General features: G+C 60.2%; 4 protein-coding genes across 6 annotated transcripts; 3 read left to right on the top strand and 1 right to left on the bottom strand.

Annotated features, from left to right (window-relative positions):
• Positions 1-13: 13 nt before the first annotated feature.
• On the top strand, positions 14-3,114 carry RPUSD4 (RNA pseudouridine synthase D4). 2 transcript variants are annotated; one of them, XM_050322838.1, is made up of 7 exons: positions 14-178; positions 1,145-1,310; positions 1,518-1,719; positions 1,899-1,992; positions 2,068-2,218; positions 2,448-2,545; positions 2,667-3,114. In XM_050322838.1, exons 1-7 carry the CDS (start codon positions 14-16, stop codon positions 2,850-2,852), a joined length of 1,062 nt encoding a protein of 353 aa, XP_050178795.1. In that variant the 3' UTR covers positions 2,853-3,114. The 2 variants fall into 2 exon arrangements, with proteins under 2 accessions (XP_050178795.1, XP_050178796.1); XM_050322839.1 differs by lacking the exon at positions 14-178 and adding an exon at positions 953-1,060.
• Positions 3,115-3,250: 136 nt separating this feature from the next.
• On the top strand, positions 3,251-7,448 carry PANX3 (pannexin 3). Its single transcript, XM_050322836.1, has 5 exons — positions 3,251-4,330; positions 4,972-5,114; positions 5,203-5,417; positions 5,552-6,216; positions 7,054-7,448. Exons 1-5 carry the CDS (start codon positions 4,150-4,152, stop codon positions 7,113-7,115), a joined length of 1,266 nt encoding a protein of 421 aa, XP_050178793.1. The 5' UTR covers positions 3,251-4,149; the 3' UTR covers positions 7,116-7,448.
• A 21-nt stretch (positions 7,449-7,469) lies between these two features.
• Positions 7,470-13,842, bottom strand: SIAE (sialic acid acetylesterase). The gene is made up of 10 exons (XM_050322834.1): positions 13,672-13,842; positions 11,255-11,419; positions 10,076-10,239; positions 9,854-9,992; positions 9,585-9,768; positions 9,186-9,295; positions 8,968-9,101; positions 8,598-8,752; positions 8,324-8,519; positions 7,470-8,246 (listed from the first exon to the last, which is right to left on the bottom strand). Exons 2-10 carry the CDS (start codon positions 11,412-11,414, stop codon positions 7,971-7,973), a joined length of 1,518 nt encoding a protein of 505 aa, XP_050178791.1. The 5' UTR covers positions 11,415-11,419; positions 13,672-13,842; the 3' UTR covers positions 7,470-7,970.
• On the top strand, positions 12,955-15,810 carry SPA17 (sperm autoantigenic protein 17). 2 transcript variants are annotated; one of them, XM_050322840.1, is made up of 5 exons: positions 12,955-13,023; positions 13,350-13,522; positions 13,806-13,876; positions 14,005-14,542; positions 15,003-15,810. In XM_050322840.1, exons 2-4 carry the CDS (start codon positions 13,369-13,371, stop codon positions 14,077-14,079), a joined length of 300 nt encoding a protein of 99 aa, XP_050178797.1. In that variant the 5' UTR covers positions 12,955-13,023; positions 13,350-13,368; the 3' UTR covers positions 14,080-14,542; positions 15,003-15,810. The 2 variants fall into 2 exon arrangements, with proteins under 2 accessions (XP_050178797.1, XP_050178798.1); XM_050322841.1 differs by lacking the exon at positions 15,003-15,810 and adding an exon at positions 14,736-14,992.
• Positions 15,811-17,168: the final 1,358 nt, after the last annotated feature.

Below are 17,168 nucleotides of genomic sequence, written 5' to 3'. Positions count from 1 at the left end.
AGGGGGCAGGAAGATGGCGGCCGCGGGTGGCGCGGCGCGGCAGGGGTGGTGGCCGCGGGGCGGTGCGGGGCTGGCCCAGGCGGTGCGGGGCCTCAGCAGGAGCGGGCGGGAGGCTGAAGGGCTGCGGGCGGAGGAGCTGGCGGAGCGGCTGAGGAGCAGCGCGGGGCAGCGGCGAGAGGTGAGAGGGGAGATGGCGGCCGGACTGCAACTCCCGGCGTGCCCCGCGCGGCCGTCCCGGTAGCGAGACTCGGGCGGTACATCCCGGGATGGAGGGGGAAAGGACCTTAAGGACCATCCCATCTCACCGCCTGCCGTGGGCAGGGACACCTTCCGCTAGAGCAGGCTGCTCCAAGCCTGTTCAACCTGGCCTCGGACACTTCCAGGGATGGGGCAGACACAGCTTCTTTGGGCAACCTGTGCCAGGGCCTGCCCACCCTCATAGGGAAGGATTTCTTCTCAATATCCCCTCTATCCCTGCCCTCTGGCAGTGGGAAGCTCTTCTTCCTTGTCCTGTCCCTCCAGGCCCTTGCCCAAAGTCCCTCTCCAGCTCTCCTGGAGCCCCTTTAGGCCCTGCAAGGGGCTCTCAGGTCTCCCTGGAGTCTTCTCCAGGTGAACACCCCTATCTCTCCTAACCTGGATCAGAGCAGATGGCTCCAGCCCTTGGAGAGTCTCCAGTGCCTCCTCTGGACTCTCTCCAGCAGCTCCATGTCCTCCCTGTGCTGTTCCCCAGGGCTGGAGGCAGCTCTGCATGTGGGATCTCACCTGAGGGGGCAGAGGGGCAGAATTCCCCCCTCCCCTGCTGTGGAATCAGCCCAGGACACATGGACAGGGCATATCCAGCCTCTCACCCACCTGCACCAAGTCCTTCCCCCCAGAGCTGCTCTCCACCCCTTCATCCCAGCCTGGATCGATCCCAGGAGTTGCCCCCACCCAGAAGCAGCACCAGCACTTGGCCTTGTTGAACCCCATGAGCTTCCCATGGGCACTGCTCCAGCTTGTCCAGGTCCCTCTGGATGCCACTCTGCCCCTCAGGTGTGACAAAGGCACACATGGAAGGCGAGTGAGTTGCCACAGGTCCCACTGGAGCTCTGTGTGAAAGCCAAGAGCTGTTTATCCCCTGCTGAGGGTCTCGTCGTCTCCTCAGATCCCCAAGGATCCAGCACAGCGGCAGCTCCGGGAACTCACCGCGCTGAGCCGGCAGCTGCAGTGGGTTCACCCCAACGTCCTGGCCAAGATCCTCAAGCAGGGAACCGTGTACCAGAATGAGGAGATTGTGGTGATCAACAAACCCTACGGGCTCCCTGTGCACGGTGAGGGAGAGGGGGGAGTGGAAACGGCTCCGTGGTGCTGACAGGATCCTCTGTCTCTGTTCTCCCTGTGCTGGGGTTTCTCTTCCCAGGGAGGCTTCCTGGGGGTTGGTCACTGTCAGATCTCAGCCTTCCTCTCGCACTTGGGGGTTGTTTAGAGTGTGTGCAGAGGTGACCACGCCCCTCACTGCCCTGCTGTGGGTCACGCAGGCGGCCCCGGCATCAAGAACTGCATCGCTGACGTGCTGCCCATTTTGGCCAAGATGCTGGAGAACATGAGAGCTGAGCCCCTCCACCTCTGCCACCGCCTGGACAAGGAGACCACGGGTGTCATGGTGCTGGCACGGAGCAAGGAGACAGCAGAGAAGATCCGGCTGCTCTTCAAAACCCGTCAGGTGGAGAAGATCTACTGGTAGGAAAGGTTTGGGTAGAGAAGGGGCTGTGAAGGGGGTTTGAGGAAGGAGCGAGGGGATAGTCTTCAGGATGTGAGGGCAGCAGCATTTTATGGGGCTGTGTGGTGGGAGAGGGCTGAGGGGAGGGCTCCCTTCCTGCAGCAGTAACAGCCCACAGACTTGTGCTTTCCTTTCTCAGGGCAATTGTCCTGGGGGACCCGGACCCTGCTGAGGGCATCGTGGAGATCCCCATCGTGGAGAAGGAGGTGCGAAGCCACCAGTCGCACTACAAGGTGAGCCCATTCCACCCTGGCACCCCCGGCACTCCCTCCTGCCTCCCCCCGGCTCACCCTCTCACCGCCCTTCAGATGACGCTGGCTCCCAACTACCGCCTGTGTCCGGAGGATGGGAGGGAGGTGAAAATCCGCAAGAACCGGAGCGCCGAGAGCGCGGTGACGCGGTACCGCCGGCTGGCCGGTGCCTCCGCCTGCTCGCTGCTGGAGCTCCAGCCCATCACCGGTGAGGGGGCCAGGAGCAGCACTGGGAAGTGGGAACTCGTTGTTAGACACGGCTGGAATCCTTCTGGGGACAAGGCTCTGGGAATAAGCCCTGCTGGGGCAATGGTTTGCTGCTGAGCTGTTCTCTGGCTGCCGGCAATTTCGGTACAGCCTTGTCCAGCACTGTGGGTGGGAGCCGAGGCTTGGCACGGCTGGATGTCACTTTTGTACTCTTTCTGTTTTCTCCCCAGGGGTGAAGCACCAGATCCGTGTTCACTTGGCCTATGGTTTGGGGTGCCCCATCCTGGGGGATCACAAATACTCACACTGGAGCAAGCTGGCACCCCAGGTAGGGCAGATCTTGCACTGGATCCAGCTCCTTTTGTCCCCCACCTCCCTGCGGGCCAGGGATTTCATGTCCCAGCTGAAGAGCTGGGGTTTTGAATGGACATTTTCTGTCCTTGCTGCAGAAACTTCCTGAGCTCACCCTGAGGAGGCTGAAGCTGCAGCAGAGCAAGGCTCGGCACCTGCCGCTGTACCTGCACGCCCACCGGCTCTGCCTGCCCTTGGGCCAGCCCATAGACCTCGTCTGCAAACCACCCCCCTTCTTCCAAAAAACCCTGAGGAAGCTGGAGCTGGACATTGCTAAGGACTGACGAGGAGTGGTGCTGGGTATCTCCTCATCTCCAGCACGGGGCCGTGGCTGTGCCTGCCTTGGAGCCGGCGGTGGGGTGAAGCCTGCGGTCTCTGTGCTGGTGTTGCTGGATTCAGAGCAGGTGCCTGCGTGTGCTTCTGGTACAGGAAAGCAGCTGGGCACACTGAAGAGCCTCTAGACAAACGAGGCTGGGTGGACATTGGGCTCTGCCTGATCCATGTTTTGGACTTGTCTCTGAGCAATAAAAGCTCTGGTTCCCTCGAGGGAAGGGGTTGTGTGTCTCTGTGCTCAGGCTGGGTGGGACTCAGTCCCTGGGCAGGTTTGAGCACACCTGGGTGCAGCCCCTCCTGGATTGGAGCCGTCACTTTTCCCTTTAGAGCTGTTTAGCTCAGATTTGGAAAGTCCCTTCATTGGAAAATCCATGGAAAGTGTCATTTGGCAGCGGCTGTGGATTTTTTTCACCGTGCTGAGAGACTGCACGGGGAGTTCCTTGGCTTGGCTGGGCTGAGCAGCTCTGGGACTGCCCCTGCTCTGTGCTGCCAGTAGTGTTAGCACAGGTCTCTGGGCAGTGACTGTGCTCCTGGGAGAAACTGCTCTGTCCCACTGCCCCTTCCAGTTACCCCATCCCTTGTTTCTAAATCCTCTTACTGGGATCCCTTGCCCTTGGGAGCGTTCCTTGGAGCCACATTCCTCCTCTTGTGCCTTGAGAGGGAGGCGAGAGGAGGGATTGACAATCTGGGGAATTGCAGCTGATGTTCTGCCTCAGAATTGCCTCATTTCGTGGCTCCTGGCCTGTGCCAGGACCTTGGGGTGGGGCAGCAGGATGTTCTCTGTCCCCTCTAGCTGGTTTGGGTGTTGGAAAGGGCTCCTTGTACCCCATGGGGCCACCGTGTGTCTGGGGCTTCTCCCTGGGGGAGTGCCTGTCCCCTGGCTCCCCACTGAAAATAGCCAGGGACCCCCGTGCCCTCAGGCCACGGCGCCAGAAATCCCTCGGCTGATGAGAGAGTGGCGTAAAACCACGGGGAGCCGGGAGCAGCCGGGCGGGAACCCTGCTGGGGAGGAACTCTGCCTCCCCAGCCCGCTGCCATGGCTGCTGGGGTGGGATTTTCTATTTCTGTTTGTGAAAAGGCTTGCCCTGTAATTACAGGGCGATTTAACGCCCTGTCTGAGCTGTCCTTCACAGCCATCGGACACAACACTCGGCAGGGACTCCTCAGCTTGGCCAAGTCGCTCCTGAGCCGGTCACACCTCAGGCGACACCAGCAGCACTGCCAGCGTCTCCTCTTCCTCGCTTCACCATGTCCCTCTCGCACACGGCTGCTGAGTACATGCTCTCTGACGCTCTGCTCCCGGATCCCGGCAGTTCCCGAGCCAAGGGCCTGCGCCTGGAGCTGCCAAGCGATCGCCTGCTGAAGTTTGTCACTGTGGGGCTGCCCCTCTGCCTCGTCTCGCTGGCTTTTGCCCGGGAGTTCTCTGCCGGTGAGTCGCAGCTTTTCCAAAGGGATCTTTGGGTTGAGGGCAATCGCCGGTGGGGGTTTGGTTGTCACGGCAAACCCCTCGTGTTCGTGCCAGTGTCGCGATCCGAGGCGGAGCAGCCTGGAAGTCGTTTTAGGAGCTGTTCTGCGTCATGGGGGTTTATTGATTGTTATTAATGGATTGCTGTGCACTGGGAAAGCCCGGGAACAGCCATGCTAACCCCAGGAGTGGCGCTGAATCGATGCCCAGCCTCAGCTGCTCGTGCCCAGCACCTTTGGGTGCCATGGGGTTGTTTAGGAGGAGGGTGCTGGCAGCACAGAGAGATGCATTGATGGTGTGTTGTGACCTCAAGCTAAATTTGGCCTTGGCCAACATTCTGCTGCTTCCCCTGGGTATTTGGGTTTACTCTAGTCTGGCTGGTCTCTTAATTCCCAGCACCACTGCGCACAAAGGGTTTGTGTTTGGGAAGAGATGGAAAAGTCCCTGCTGGAAACGCAGCAGTGAGGAAAAGCAGCTCCAAAATGACCATGAAAAAGGCTTTTTTAATTCAAAGCAATGCCTTAGATATAATCACCCTCCTGGCTATGGAATGCTCCTCCACCCTCCATGGCTGAGGTTCACTCTCCTTCTCCTCCTCACCCCAGGCTCCCAGATCAGCTGCTTCTCTCCCACCAACTTCACGGGGAAGCAGTCTGCCTATGCCGACACGGCTTGCTGGGACTCCCTCATCCACCACGGCTTCGACGCCGAGGGACATGCTGTCACCAAGTCCCTCTGGGCTCTCAAGGTAGGGTCAGAGTCACGTCTGGGTGTCCCCAAGTGCCGCCTGGCTGTGCACTCCACACCCTCAACGCCCTCTCATCCCTTTTGCTCAGGTCTTCCCCTACTCGCTGCTGGTGGTGGCGGTGCTGATGTACCTGCCATACCTGCTGTGGCGTTATGCCGCCGCCCCCGCCCTGCACTCTGACCTGCTCTTCATCATCGACGAGCTGGATAAATCCTACAACCGCTCGGTGCGCCTGGTGCAGCACATGAGGAAGGTCCAGCTGGCCAGTGATGAGCCGGAGCGATTCTGGGAGGAGTACGAGAGGTGAGGCCCTGCCAGGTCACCACGGCCCTGGGAGTCCCTCCTCGGGGTGTTGTGACTGTGTCCAGGATGGACTTGGGTGAGGCAGTGAGGTTTGGGGGGTGGCTCTCACTCCCCCTGTGTCCCTCTGCCCCCAGGGCCCGCCGGGAGAGGTATTTTGAGTTCCCGTTGCTGGAGCGGTACCTGACCTGCAAGCAGCACGCCCACGCCCTGACGTTCATCTACATCCTAAGGAACCTGCTGCTACTCCTGCTCCTGGCTGCCACCTGCCTCTACCTGGTCTTCCTCCACCTCAACATCTTCTTCCAGGATGAGTTCAGCTGCTCCATCAAAACAGGGCTGCTCCAGGCAGAGCCCCACATCCCCCCACTCATCCCCTGCAAGTTGGTCTTCTTCTCCATCTTCCAGCTCATCAGCCTCTCAGTCGGCAGTGTCTACATCCTCCTTATCCCCGTCGTCATCTACAACGCCCTGCAGCTCTGCCAGTGGGACAAGGGGCTGCTCTCCGTCTACGAGATGCTGCCTGCCTTCGACCTGCTCAGCCGCAGGATGCTCACCTGCCCCCTCAACGACCTCAACGTCATCCTCCTCTTCCTCCGCGCCAACATCTCCGAGCTGACCTCCTTCGGCCGCCTCAATGCCGTCAGCGCCCTGAGGGAAGCCACGGCCAACAAGGAGGACATCGACACCGTCATTGATTTCATGACGCTGCTGGCGGGGCTGGAGACCACCAAGCCCAAGCACCAAGCTTGCCCCTCCGAGGCCGAGGGCGGCACAGCCCTCTCCAATGGCACGGCCCTAGGTAGGCTCTTTGGGTAGAGTCAACTTCCCTCTCCTCTTGGTTCCCACACTGCCATATCCCACCTCTGGAATGGGGCTGGATCCGTCCACCGCTGCCCTAAGCCCTTTGCCAAGACACTGAGGTGTTTGGGAGGTAGTTGAGGGGCTGCTGGGGGTCACCATGAGGGTCGACAGCTCTGGGAGAGGGTTCTGGCAGCTGGGATGTGATGCTACTGCAATCCCAGGCGTGGGCAGGAGTTGCTATAGGAACAGCAAGCAGAGAGCTTGCCACTTAAATCCAAGCTCTGGGCAAACTGCGGGGCCGCGAGGGTCCCTGTTTTTGGCAGCTCAGCCTGCTGGAGTGGGATTGGGAGCTTTAAGTCCTGGGGGGGCTGATGCCAAGGATGCCGTGCCTGCTGCCTTCTCCTGTTTGCATGGCACTGGTGGGCACAGCAGGGCTGTGTGCAGAAAGGGAGCCAGGCTTCACAGCCAACATCTCTGGGGCTTGCACTGCTCCCTCTCCCACGTGCTTTGGGTTTTGGGGAGGTAGGTGCCTCCTTTGGGGTCTCACAGGGATCCCCGGAGCCTACGGCAGTGGTTTCCAGGCTGTGTGAGACAGCCCATCCCGGCAGGCAGGAGCTGGGAGGCCTGGGCTCCGTTCCTGGCCCTGAATACACAGTCTGAGCTGTGGTTTAAAAAAACCACCCAGATCGAGCTGGATTTCACATCTTCATTGCCATGGCAACCACAGGGCCAGCACACCTGGCTCCTGGGCCAGTCTCACGCTGCTGGAGAAAGCCCAGATCCCAGTGTGCCATCGCCCTGTTAAGTAACTGCCTGCTCTTCCCACCCTGTCTAGAACCGAAGCCTGGAGTGGAAACGATGGGAAAAGCCTCCCGGGACTCGCTTGGCTCTGCCTGACCCAGGAGCAGGCAGGGATCCTGCCATCCCAGGATCCACTTTGATCCACATCCTTGCTGGCATCGCTGGAGTGCGTTACCCTGGTTCTAACACAGCTGTGATGTGGCAGCTGGGCTGAGCCCACCTGCTTTTCCTGCACCTGGGATTTCCCTTCTTATGTATGTTTTTTCAGAAAAATAGGGTTAAACAATCAATGTTTTGTGCAGAACCTCTTGGGTTCTCTTATTCCAAGCACTGGGTGCCACATTGTGCCTCTTCCACACAAATTTCCCTGCTGTTACAGCAGGAGGGGGAGGATGGAGGAATAAAGGGTACTCCTCTGAAGGAGAGAAAGGATGCAGGAATAAAATGAGCTGGTTTATTTACTATTTATTGTTTATTAACAGAGGGAGGTGGAAGGCACTCACACCCTTCACAGCTCCCTGTCCCAGCCCAGCCTTAGCCTTTGGCTGTGGGTTTTTGGCAGAGCTCCTCTCTCCCTGCTCTACCCTGCAGCTGGAAGCTGATCCCTGGATCCCACAAGCACCCTGTCATGGGGGTGAGCAGTCCATGCCCTGAGAAATGGGGTGTCCTGGGGAGCCAGAACCAGCCTCCTGGGGAACCAGGACCAGCTCCACGGGCAGGGGGAGAAGCAGTGAGAAGCAGCTCCCATTGGTGTGTCCTACTACTTCTCTTAAAATCATTTCTCATAAATTTAATTGTAAATTGGCTTATTTTTTCCCCCCTGCAGCCTTGGCTTGAAGCCAAAGAGGAGCTGGAAAGTTGTTTAATTAGTAGGACAGTAATCGAGCCTGCTGCCTCCCAGGATTGGAGAGGGACCCAGAAGCCTGAGTTCCCTCCTCTCCCCTAAATCCCTCAAGAAAATCTGGAGCCAGGGAGGAGAAGCAGCTCCCTCCCTCCGTCGGTGCTGCCTGTGGGGAGGGTGTCCAGCAGGAAGGGGGGTGCGGGCAGCCCCTGGGGGTTGTATAGGGGGCAGGACTGGTACTCACAGGGCCACTCGGCCCAGGCGTAGCGCAGGCCCAGCACCAGCGTCCCACAGCCACCCAGGGCCAGCGTCACCATGCGGGACCCCACCGCTACCACCGGTGCCGGCAGCCACTGGCACGGGGACACCTTGCTGGAGCAGCAAACCTGGGGAGGGGAGAAACCCTCATCAGCGTGGCCTTCCCCCTCTCACCGCCCCTGGGGGAGGATTTGCTACCCCTCACCTCGAATGCCTGCGCGTCCCTCTGACGGCAGACGAGCTCCTGGCTGTAGGTGACATTCAGCAGCCCCCTGGTCACCTCCAGGATGGCCTGGGTAGGATACGGCCCCTGGAAAACCACGTCTTTGTCCCCATATGCCACAGCCCTGGCACCCAGCAGCAGCCGGTGTGCCACATTCTGCTTGTCCCGGGGGTGGATGCTGCCAAGGAAAAGGAAGGAGATGGGGTTGGTACCCAAAAGCTTCATCCCTACACCCTCACCCCGGCCCAGGACTCGCCTGCCGTAGGGAGAGCGCTCATCACCCAGATCCATGGCTACGGCCATGAAGGTGCCGGGCATCCTGGCGTTGGGAACAACCCCCAGGTCGGCTGTTTGGTGCCAGCGGAGCCGGGCAAAGCTGTCATCGGGGCTCTCACGGCGGTAGGTGGACAGCTGCAAGGGGAAGAATGGGGGAGTGGCTTTTAGCCATCACTCCCAAAAACAGCCACTCTGGCCCCTGCTGGGCATTTGGCACCCAGCAGGACCCGCCCGTGTGTTTACAGCATCCTCTCCCTGCTGCCAGCTTGGAAGTGGCCTCCAGTGTGGGAATGGGTGGGTAAAACCTTCCTGGGCAACCCCAGGGGGGTCCTCCCTCTCGCGCCCCCAACCTGCACGAAGCCGAAGGGGAGGAGCGGCTCCGTCTGTCCGGCTGATCCGGCATGGAAAGCGCGGCGCCAGTCGGCGATGAGCGCGGGGAAGGTGCAGTTGTACCAGTCCGTGTGCAGGAAGGCGTTGGCCTCACCTGTCCCACAGAGAGAGGGGCCAGTGAGAACCCCGTGGGACAGCGGGGGCTGCTCCACCTCGGGGGATGGAAAAACAGGCTCACCCTGGTACCAAGCGATGCCCCGCAGGGCCATGTGGAGCAGCGGGTGGATCATGGCGTTCCAGAGCACGGACGGTGTTTGCGGGCCGGAAAGATGCTGGTGTGGGGAGGTGCTGGAAGACAAAGTTGGGCTTAAAGGTGGTGCAAAGCGCAAGGGGGGCTTAGCCCTGCATGGTTAAAGGAAGCACTGTGCCAAGGGGGAGCTCTGGGGTCCCCATCTTCCCCCTCTACCCACCTAGATTTGCCCTACGCTCTTGGCATGGGAGAGGATTTTATCCAGAAGGGGACAAATGATGCACAGAGGGGACAGTAGGAGAGGAGGTGGGGTGGGAAGGGATGAGGATACTCCCCAAAAGCAGTGTGATGCAGGGCAAGAGGTGTTTCCACGGCACCTTCTCTCACCTCCCCGTGTCCTCCGGGAGCCCGCATGCCTGCAGAGCCTGGCGGGAGGACCAGGCCTCGATGGGGGTCCCCCCCCAGGCCGCCTCCACCAGCCCGACAGGGATCCCCAGAGCCTCGTACAGGGAGCGCCCCAACAGCCAGCACACGGCCGAGAAGTAGGTGAAATTCCCGTGGCCCAGGTTTTCTGCTCAACAAACAGTGGGCTGCAAAGGGAAAAAGCGGGGGGAAAGCCATTTCCAGGCTTTCTTTTGGAGGTACGTGTCACTCACTGGCCGTGGGAATGGACCATGGCAAGGCAATCTGCTCCAGGTCCTCCAGCTCCACGTCAGAGCGGGCAGGCGCCACGGCAAAGACACGGACATAGGGATAGTGAGCGACGGAGGCAAGTTCCTGGCTGGCATTGGCCACCTGGGGAAGGGGTGGGAGCATGTGAGGTGCTTCCCTGCTTCATCCCTACCTGATCCTGCCTGATCCATGCCATGGGCCCTTACCTGCAGCACTGTCATTGCCATGTTGCTCTGCCCACTGCAAAGCCACACGTCCCCAAAGTAGATGTCCCACAGTGTCACATTCTCTGAGCCCTGCTCGGCTATCAGTGTGTAGGGACCACCCTGATCCATGGGGTCCAGGACAGCTGTCCATGTCCCAGAAGGTCCTGAAGAAAAAGGATGGTGCTTAGCTTCGACCAGACCTACAAAGATCTCAAGACCTTCACAGGGATGTTGGATGAGCGGCCAACAACCAGCGGGGATGGATGGGCAACAGGGAAAAGCTTCCTCGCCACAGAGCCAGGCCGGGGAAATGGATTTCGGAAGCTCTCTGCCATCAGAGGGTCTTTCCTCCTGAGGGAATTTAGGGGTTAAAAAAGAAAATCCAGAAAACAAATGTGTGTCAGAGCAGAAGCTGCTGGGAGGAACCGGGACTACAGGAGCAGCTTGGTGTGTGTGACACCGAGATGTCTCTGGCTAATTTTAGAGGTGCCAAATCAAGGCATAAAGATATTCTGCTGGAGCTTAGCATGGATTTTCAGGCTGGATCCTGCAGATCTCCTGGAATCACTGCTCTCCCATAAGACACCTCCAGGCTCTCCAGCTTGTGGATGTGCTCTTGGGCAGCAGTTTTGCCCCCTCAAATGTGATGAGCAGCCCCCCAGCTCTCTAAGCAGGGAAGCAACTGGGATTTGAGGTGCTCCTGAGCCCTCCCAGCCCCCAAGAAGTCTCTGCCTGCATGGGCAACATCCTTCAGGGCTTAGAGATTCCAAGAGGGCATAGATAGAAAAAGAAGCCAGGAGTGCTCTGGAGATTCCCCAGAGATAGTTTTGACAGGGAGAGGAGCTCGATCCCTGCTCTCCCCTCGGCAGCCTCGCCGCTCGGCTCCAGCCTGTGCGGTGCCACCCACTGCAGCGGCAGCTCGGCTCCTGCTGGGCGCCCACGGGATCCGCTGGTGGCAACCAAAGTGAGCAAAGGCTGGCGCTGGTGGGGATGGCTGATCCCCCCCAGATCTCCTGCAGAGGGGAAAGCATGATGTGAAGTCACCGTCATCTCTGCACCCCCAGGTGACAAACCCAGGGGTGGTGACAAACCCCACCGGCGGCTCCGGTCTGGGCTTGGACGAACTCCTCGGCCACCAAAACCAACGGCCCCAATCCCCGGTGAGGGGCTGGGACTGACCTTTAACCGGTGCTGTTTTCTTCATGATGACGAGGCCCCCGGCCCCCGAGAGAGTCACGGTCACCACAGCCCCCGGCTCCCCGTGGCCCCACAGCACGGCCCCCGCCGGCTCCCTCTGCAGCACCATGTGGTCGCCGTAGGAAGAGGCGAAGCCGAACATCCCCCCTGGAATCACCAGACAGGGCAAACATCAGCTCCAAGAGAAAAACAGCCTCTTAAATGCAGATTGTTTGAGAACCTGCTTAGTTTTACAGCCTTCTGGACAGCCTTAAAGTGGTTAAAATCACCCCAGAGCTGAGGAAGCAGCAGGATTTGAAGTCCCCAAGAGAAAATTAATCTCCCAAAGCACAGGGAGTGTGTTACATAGATTTGGACACAGATTTTGGTAAAAATTCCTCTAATAACAGCATAGGAGTGTCTCTGCCAGCCCAGCCTTTCTGATAAATATGTTCTGACATATTTTTCCCTTGGGAAAAAAGTTTGGCAAGGGTGGGATGGGAAACACCAGGCATGTTGCAGTGGCAAAGACACCTTCAGCAGGGAAGGAAGCAGAGGGCTAAGCCCTGGCAGCCCCAAAAGCTCCATTTTTGGGGTATGAAAAGATAATCATGTCTGAAAAGGGGTTGGGGCAATGTTTGAGGGGCAATTTGGGCAGGGATCCCCATTACAGCGTCCCAGCCGGAGCTCACAGAGCCCCATCTCCTCCGCAGCTCATCCCAGGCTGGGGTTTAAGCAAGGCACAGAATTCCTCAGCCCCCCGGGAATCAGCCGCGTCGCCGGTCCCACTGCCTCCTGCCACGAGGCTCCGGCAAGAACGAGTTACATAAAAAACAAGTCGGAGGAGAGAAAAACGGGAAAAAAAAATTAGAACTGAGACGCCAGGGAAGTGAGTGGAGGCTATAAAAAGCAGCTGGGAGGAGGGAAGGGAGGAGGGAAGGGAGAAGAGCCCACGACACAGGGCCGAGGAGCCGCATGTGGCTCCCACCTTACGTAAAGCCCCGTCCCACGGCGGCAGCGCCGGGCCAAGGGCACCGCGGGGGTGCGGCGAGAACGGGGTCAAAGTGGGGCCCATAGGGTGCAAAGGGCGCCGAACTGGGGCTCCGGGACAAGGAAGCTCTGCTTGGAGGGCGCAAAGGGTGTCAAAGAGGGGCTGGGGGGGCCGCCAAGGGCATCAAAGCTGGGCTAAGGGGGGGGTGCCAAAGGCATGGAAGAAGGGCTGGGAAGGCACCAGATGCTCAGGGTGGTGCCAAAGTCATCGAAGGGGTGCACAGGGCATCAAAACGGGGCTGGGGGGCGAGCCAAGGTCCCCGAAGCGAGGCTCGAGGGGTGTGCAACGGGTGTCAAAGCCGAGCTGTGGGGGGGAGTATTAGAAGAGGCCAAGGGCATGGAAGCCCGGCTGCTGGGATGCCAAAGTGCCCCGAAGTGGGATTAGGGGGGGTCCCGCTGCAGGGGGTGCCCGCGGGGCTGGGAGGGGGGCGGAGGGTGAACCCCCCCCAGCCCTTTACCTGCCGCCGCCGGAGCCTGAGCCAGCAGCGCCGGCAGCGCCAGCAGCGCCCACGCCGCCATCCTGGGGGCACAGCGTGGTGTGACGGTGCCCCCGGTACTCCCCGGCCCCCCCGGTCCCCCCGGTATCCCCGGACCCTCCGCTGGCCCTGCCTCTCGCCCCGCCCCATGGGCGGGGCCATAGCACAGGGGGCGTGGCCTGGGTGCGGTTGCCAAGCGACGGCGTCCGCACCCACGGCCTGAGGCGCCGCCGCGGCTCTGGCCGGGTCTGACGGCAGGGGCGAGGGGGAAAACTGGGGGCGCGGAGAGACCCGGGCGGACACTGGGGACACCGTGGGGACCTCGGGGGGACACTGGGGGGACCTCGGGGGGACCTCTGGGGACATCGGGAGTCTCCCCGCGCTCGCCCCCCGCCCGTGCTCGTGCTGCGCTGGCGCTGCGCGTGCGCAGAGGGGATCGCCCCCTAGCGGCGGCGCTGCCCCCCCTCCCCAGCGCTCCCCGCACCCCTGCGAGCCGCGGGTTCGAGTCCCGGCGCTGCCCGGCGGCTCCGAGGGCTGCGGACTGGGGTTAATCCAGGGCTGTTCTACCGCAGGGGGCCTGGGAGAGTGACCATGTCCGTCCCCTTCTCCACCACCAGCGTGAGGGTGCCTGCCGGCTTCCAGAACCTGCTGGAGGGGCTGGTGCGGGAAGTGCTGCGGGAGCAGCCCGGAGATGTGGTGGCCTTTGCGGCTCAGCACTTCCAAAGGCTGCTGGAGCAGAGAGAGGGTGAGTGGCCCGGCCCAGCACCCAGCCCTGCACCACCTTCCCCTGCCCCATGCTGCCCTGCCTGCCCAGCCTGTGTGGCATCTTGCCTGCCCCAAGTGCCCATCATCAGACCTCTCCTGTGTGCCCATCACCCGCAGCATCACACCTACCCTGTGTGCCCGTCACCCGTGGCGTTGTGCCTGCCCCAAATGTCCATTGCCTATGGCATCAGGCCTTCCATTTGTGCCTGTCACCCGTGGCGTTGTGCCTGCCCATGTGCCCATCAAGCCTCCTCTTTCCCCAGCTGGTGCCGTTGACCCGGTGGCGTGGGGAGCCCTGCTGGAGGACCACCGCCTCACCTGGCCCCCTTCCCAGGTAGGCCACACTCCCTTCCAGGCCCCTCCAGAGAAATCCGGGTACCGAGGGCTGCACTGGCTCCCTCCTCCCACCCCATCTCTGCCGCCCTTGTCCCATACCACCTAAATTTCCTGCTCTTCTTCCAGGAGCCGAAGGAGGCCAAGGACACGGAGGCAGCACCAGGGGGAGCAGACAGCACCCAGAGCACCGACACACTGTGATTCCACCCCAAAATGCACAGAGAGGCACCCGGGGGGAGCCCATTCCCATAACCTTCGTGAACCAGGACACCTCCCCAGTGACCCGACCCCAGTGCTTGCCCCAAATCCCCCATTTCCCACCATCTGACCCCAAACCAAACAAAAAAACCCCCCTCCATCCCACACCAACTCCTGCCCTTCTCCTGGGGCCTCCCATCCCACCCCTGCAGCGCTGATTTAATGAGGACTTTTATTAATGAGGTCCTGACCGTTATTAGCGCTTCTCACCTGAGATTTCTCCCCGAAAACTCCTGGGTTTGGGGCTGAGCTGAGCACGGGTTGATATTTTTAGCCTCTATATTTAGGCCCCTGCATCCCTGGAGGTTGGAAGAAACTTAATAACATCCCGGCGTGAAGAAATGATGTGACATTGCTCCTCTCCTACTCAACTCCAAGAGCTCAGATGCCTCCATGGAATTTTGGGGTGCGTGCAGGGGTCCCTCAGTCTCACTGCAACCTGTGAACTTCATGTTTTCCCACCTGGAGTAGTTCCAAAATCCCCCCCCGCCCCAGTTAGTGATGGGGTTTGTGTTCTATTTTTGGGGGTGGTCTGAGACCCCCATCCATGCTCACCCTGTTTTTCCCCCCTCTTTCCTGTTTTCTTCGGCCATATGCAGCACTCGCCCACGGCACGGGGCACGATGGCAGCTCCCCTGGGAAAAACAGGAAGGAGGGATGAGGAAAAAAAGCTGGCAGGGACCCTGTGCCGGGGCTGATGCCAACCAGCTACGCCTTGACCCCCACTCCGGCACCGCCTCGCCGGCTGCCGGCTCCTGCTTCGGCAGCCGGCAATGCTGCCCGCCCAGGGCATCTTTCCAGCATCCAGTTCCCATTTTTTTTTTAAGGATTTTTTCTTTTCTTTTTTTTTTTTTTTTTTTTTAAAGGATTTCTTAACAGCTCAGTGCCAACCATCTCAAACCACAACTGTGGGATGTTCCCGCCACGTCTTGCCCAGCTGCGATTGCCCGTCCTCCTCCCCTCCCGAAATCTGAGTTGTTCCCTTGGAATTCAGGTTTTGGAGGTGCTGGAGCACCTGGAAAAGCATCACCCGGATGAAGGGGCCCAGGGAGGAAAAACGCAGAGCCTGGAACGGGCTCAAACCCCGCCGTTAATGATTAGAAATGTTCTGGCATTTCACGTCCCTCCTCCGCAGCCTCAGCCTGCAGGAGACGGCGGCGCTCGGCGGCTCTGCCAGGACCGGGGGGCCACGGCTGGAGCGGATTTTGGGGACTAATTGAGGGACTAATCCTAATTTTGGGGCTAATTTCCCAGATCCTTGATGGATGAATCACCCCGAAAACCCTTCCCGCTTCACTCCCCCCAAACTCCCTGTCTCCTCTGATCGGAGCAGGCAGCGATGGACCTGCAGGGTCTAAGGAAACAGGGAAAAGGATCCCAGCAGAGCTGCTGAGGCTTGTCCTGGAAGCTGGAGTGGGGTTTTCTGGAGCAGAGCTATTCCCCACGCTATTCCCCACACCCCCAGCCACGCTGGTGGGAAGAGGTGGCGGTGGAAGAGCGTCTCCAGCAGGGAGTGCCAGCAGCTGGTGGAAGAATTGAGAGATGCTTTAGAGCATGTCCTGGAGGGGGATTTGTGTGCCTGGTCCTGCGAGGGTGGGGGTGACCCCTATCAGCCTCCAAGTGTGGGTGAAGTGGTCAAGGTGGGGGGCAGGGATGGGATGTGCCTGGGATGAGATGGAATGGGGTAGAGTGGGATGGGGAGTGGGATGTCAGGGTGTCCTGGGGAGCTTGGAGTGACAGGGCACAAGGTGTGCCACCACCTGCATCCAACTGGAATGGCCCTGGGGACAGAGATGGAGATGGGATGGGAAAGACAGGGCTAAGGATAGGGACAGGGATGAGGGTGATGATGGGGATGGGGAAAGGGATAGAGATGGGGACAGAGATGATGGGGTTGAAGCTGGAAATCAGGACAGCAATGGGGATTGAGGGGGGGGATGGGGACACGAATAATGAAGTGGACAAGAATGGGGATGGTGACAAGAATGGGAATGGGGACAGGGGAGGGGATAGGAATGGGGATGGGGATCATGACTGGGATGGCAATTGAGATGGTGACAGGAAAGTGGTGGGGATGGAGAAGGTGATGGAGGTGATGGGGGTGAGGTCAGGGATGGGGACAGGACTGGTGGCAGCAGTGGGGACAGTGGCAGGAGCAGTGACAGTGATGTCAGTGGGACAGTGATGATGATGATGGCGGCAAAGAGGAAGGTCAGTGCCACCAGGCCCCCAAGAACAACGACCCCAGGGTGAGCAAACCCACCCAGGGAGCTCCGGTGGGGCTGGGCTGTACAGGTGGGCCGGGGGTGCTGGTGCCTGTCTGGGGGGGCCACACTGTGTTTTGGGGGCTGGCCGGAGCGGCATCGGCGCTGAGCCCACGGGCGACTTATGCAGTTGCTTAGCAACTCCCAAACCCGGATTAGAGGAGAGCGAGGCGGGCGATGGGGGGGCTGTAGGCTGCAGCCCCCCGCATTGCCCTGGAGGTCCCTCCTCCTTCCTGGGGTGCCCCGACTCACCCTGTCAGTCCCAGCACCTCGGCGTGGTCCGAGGGTGGAAGCAGGGTCTGCAGGCAGCACCAAGGGCCGGGAAGGCAGCTGGGGGTGCAGGTCTGGTTGGAGAGCACCCTAAATGTGGGGGGTTGGATACTCCTGTGAGTGGGGAAGGGACCCCAGACCCCAACAGCGGAGCCCACTCCTCTGTGTGGAGCCTGGAGTTGGGCACAACACCCCTGGGCTTAGGGGTGTGCTCACTGGGACTTGGTGTCCCACCATGCCCACCCTTCTCACCATTTCCTCCTTGCGATCCTCATCCACACTCTTCTTTGGGACCAAGTCCTAAGTAGGTCAAGAACGATTTTCCCCCTGTGCAAATGAACCCGGGGTGGGGGGAAAACCTCCCTCCAGCGTCACTGCGGGCCAAATGTCCCCCCCTGAAAATGCACCAGTAGCCCCCATTTGCTGCAGCTTTGTCTCCCCACCTCCCCCCCCAAAAAATCCCCAAAACAACCCTCCACGCCGAGGGTGAGCCCCGTC

This window comes from Myiozetetes cayanensis, unplaced genomic scaffold (assembly GCF_022539395.1).
Source record: "Myiozetetes cayanensis isolate MyiCay16 unplaced genomic scaffold, myiCay2020 scf29, whole genome shotgun sequence".
NCBI lineage: Eukaryota > Metazoa > Chordata > Aves > Passeriformes > Tyrannidae > Myiozetetes > Myiozetetes cayanensis.
This window is presented reverse-complemented; position numbering and strand designations above follow the sequence as displayed.

Excerpts from the sequence above, each read along its gene's own strand:
- RPUSD4 (XM_050322838.1), top strand. The coding sequence starts at position 14 with ATGGCGGCCGCGGGTGGCGCGGCGCGGCAGGGGTGGTGGCCGCGGGGC. Across the intron at positions 1,720-1,898 it reads CAGGTGGAGAAGATCTACTG|GGCAATTGTCCTGGGGGACC; the intron begins GTAGGAAAGGTT and ends TTCCTTTCTCAG. Across the intron at positions 2,219-2,447 it reads GGAGCTCCAGCCCATCACCG|GGGTGAAGCACCAGATCCGT; the intron begins GTGAGGGGGCCA and ends TTTTCTCCCCAG.
- PANX3 (XM_050322836.1), top strand. The coding sequence starts at position 4,150 with ATGTCCCTCTCGCACACGGCTGCTGAGTACATGCTCTCTGACGCTCTG. Across the intron at positions 5,115-5,202 it reads AGTCCCTCTGGGCTCTCAAG|GTCTTCCCCTACTCGCTGCT; the intron begins GTAGGGTCAGAG and ends CCTTTTGCTCAG. Across the intron at positions 6,217-7,053 it reads CTCCAATGGCACGGCCCTAG|AACCGAAGCCTGGAGTGGAA; the intron begins GTAGGCTCTTTG and ends CACCCTGTCTAG.
- SIAE (XM_050322834.1), bottom strand. The coding sequence starts at position 11,414 with ATGTTCGGCTTCGCCTCTTCCTACGGCGACCACATGGTGCTGCAGAGG. Across the intron at positions 10,240-11,254 it reads GAAAACAGCACCGGTTAAAG|GACCTTCTGGGACATGGACA; the intron begins GTCAGTCCCAGC and ends CTTTTTCTTCAG. Across the intron at positions 9,102-9,185 it reads GGGCATCGCTTGGTACCAGG|GTGAGGCCAACGCCTTCCTG; the intron begins GTGAGCCTGTTT and ends TCTGTGGGACAG.
- SPA17 (XM_050322840.1), top strand. The coding sequence starts at position 13,369 with ATGTCCGTCCCCTTCTCCACCACCAGCGTGAGGGTGCCTGCCGGCTTC. Across the intron at positions 13,523-13,805 it reads GCTGCTGGAGCAGAGAGAGG|CTGGTGCCGTTGACCCGGTG; the intron begins GTGAGTGGCCCG and ends CTCTTTCCCCAG. Across the intron at positions 13,877-14,004 it reads TCACCTGGCCCCCTTCCCAG|GAGCCGAAGGAGGCCAAGGA; the intron begins GTAGGCCACACT and ends CTCTTCTTCCAG.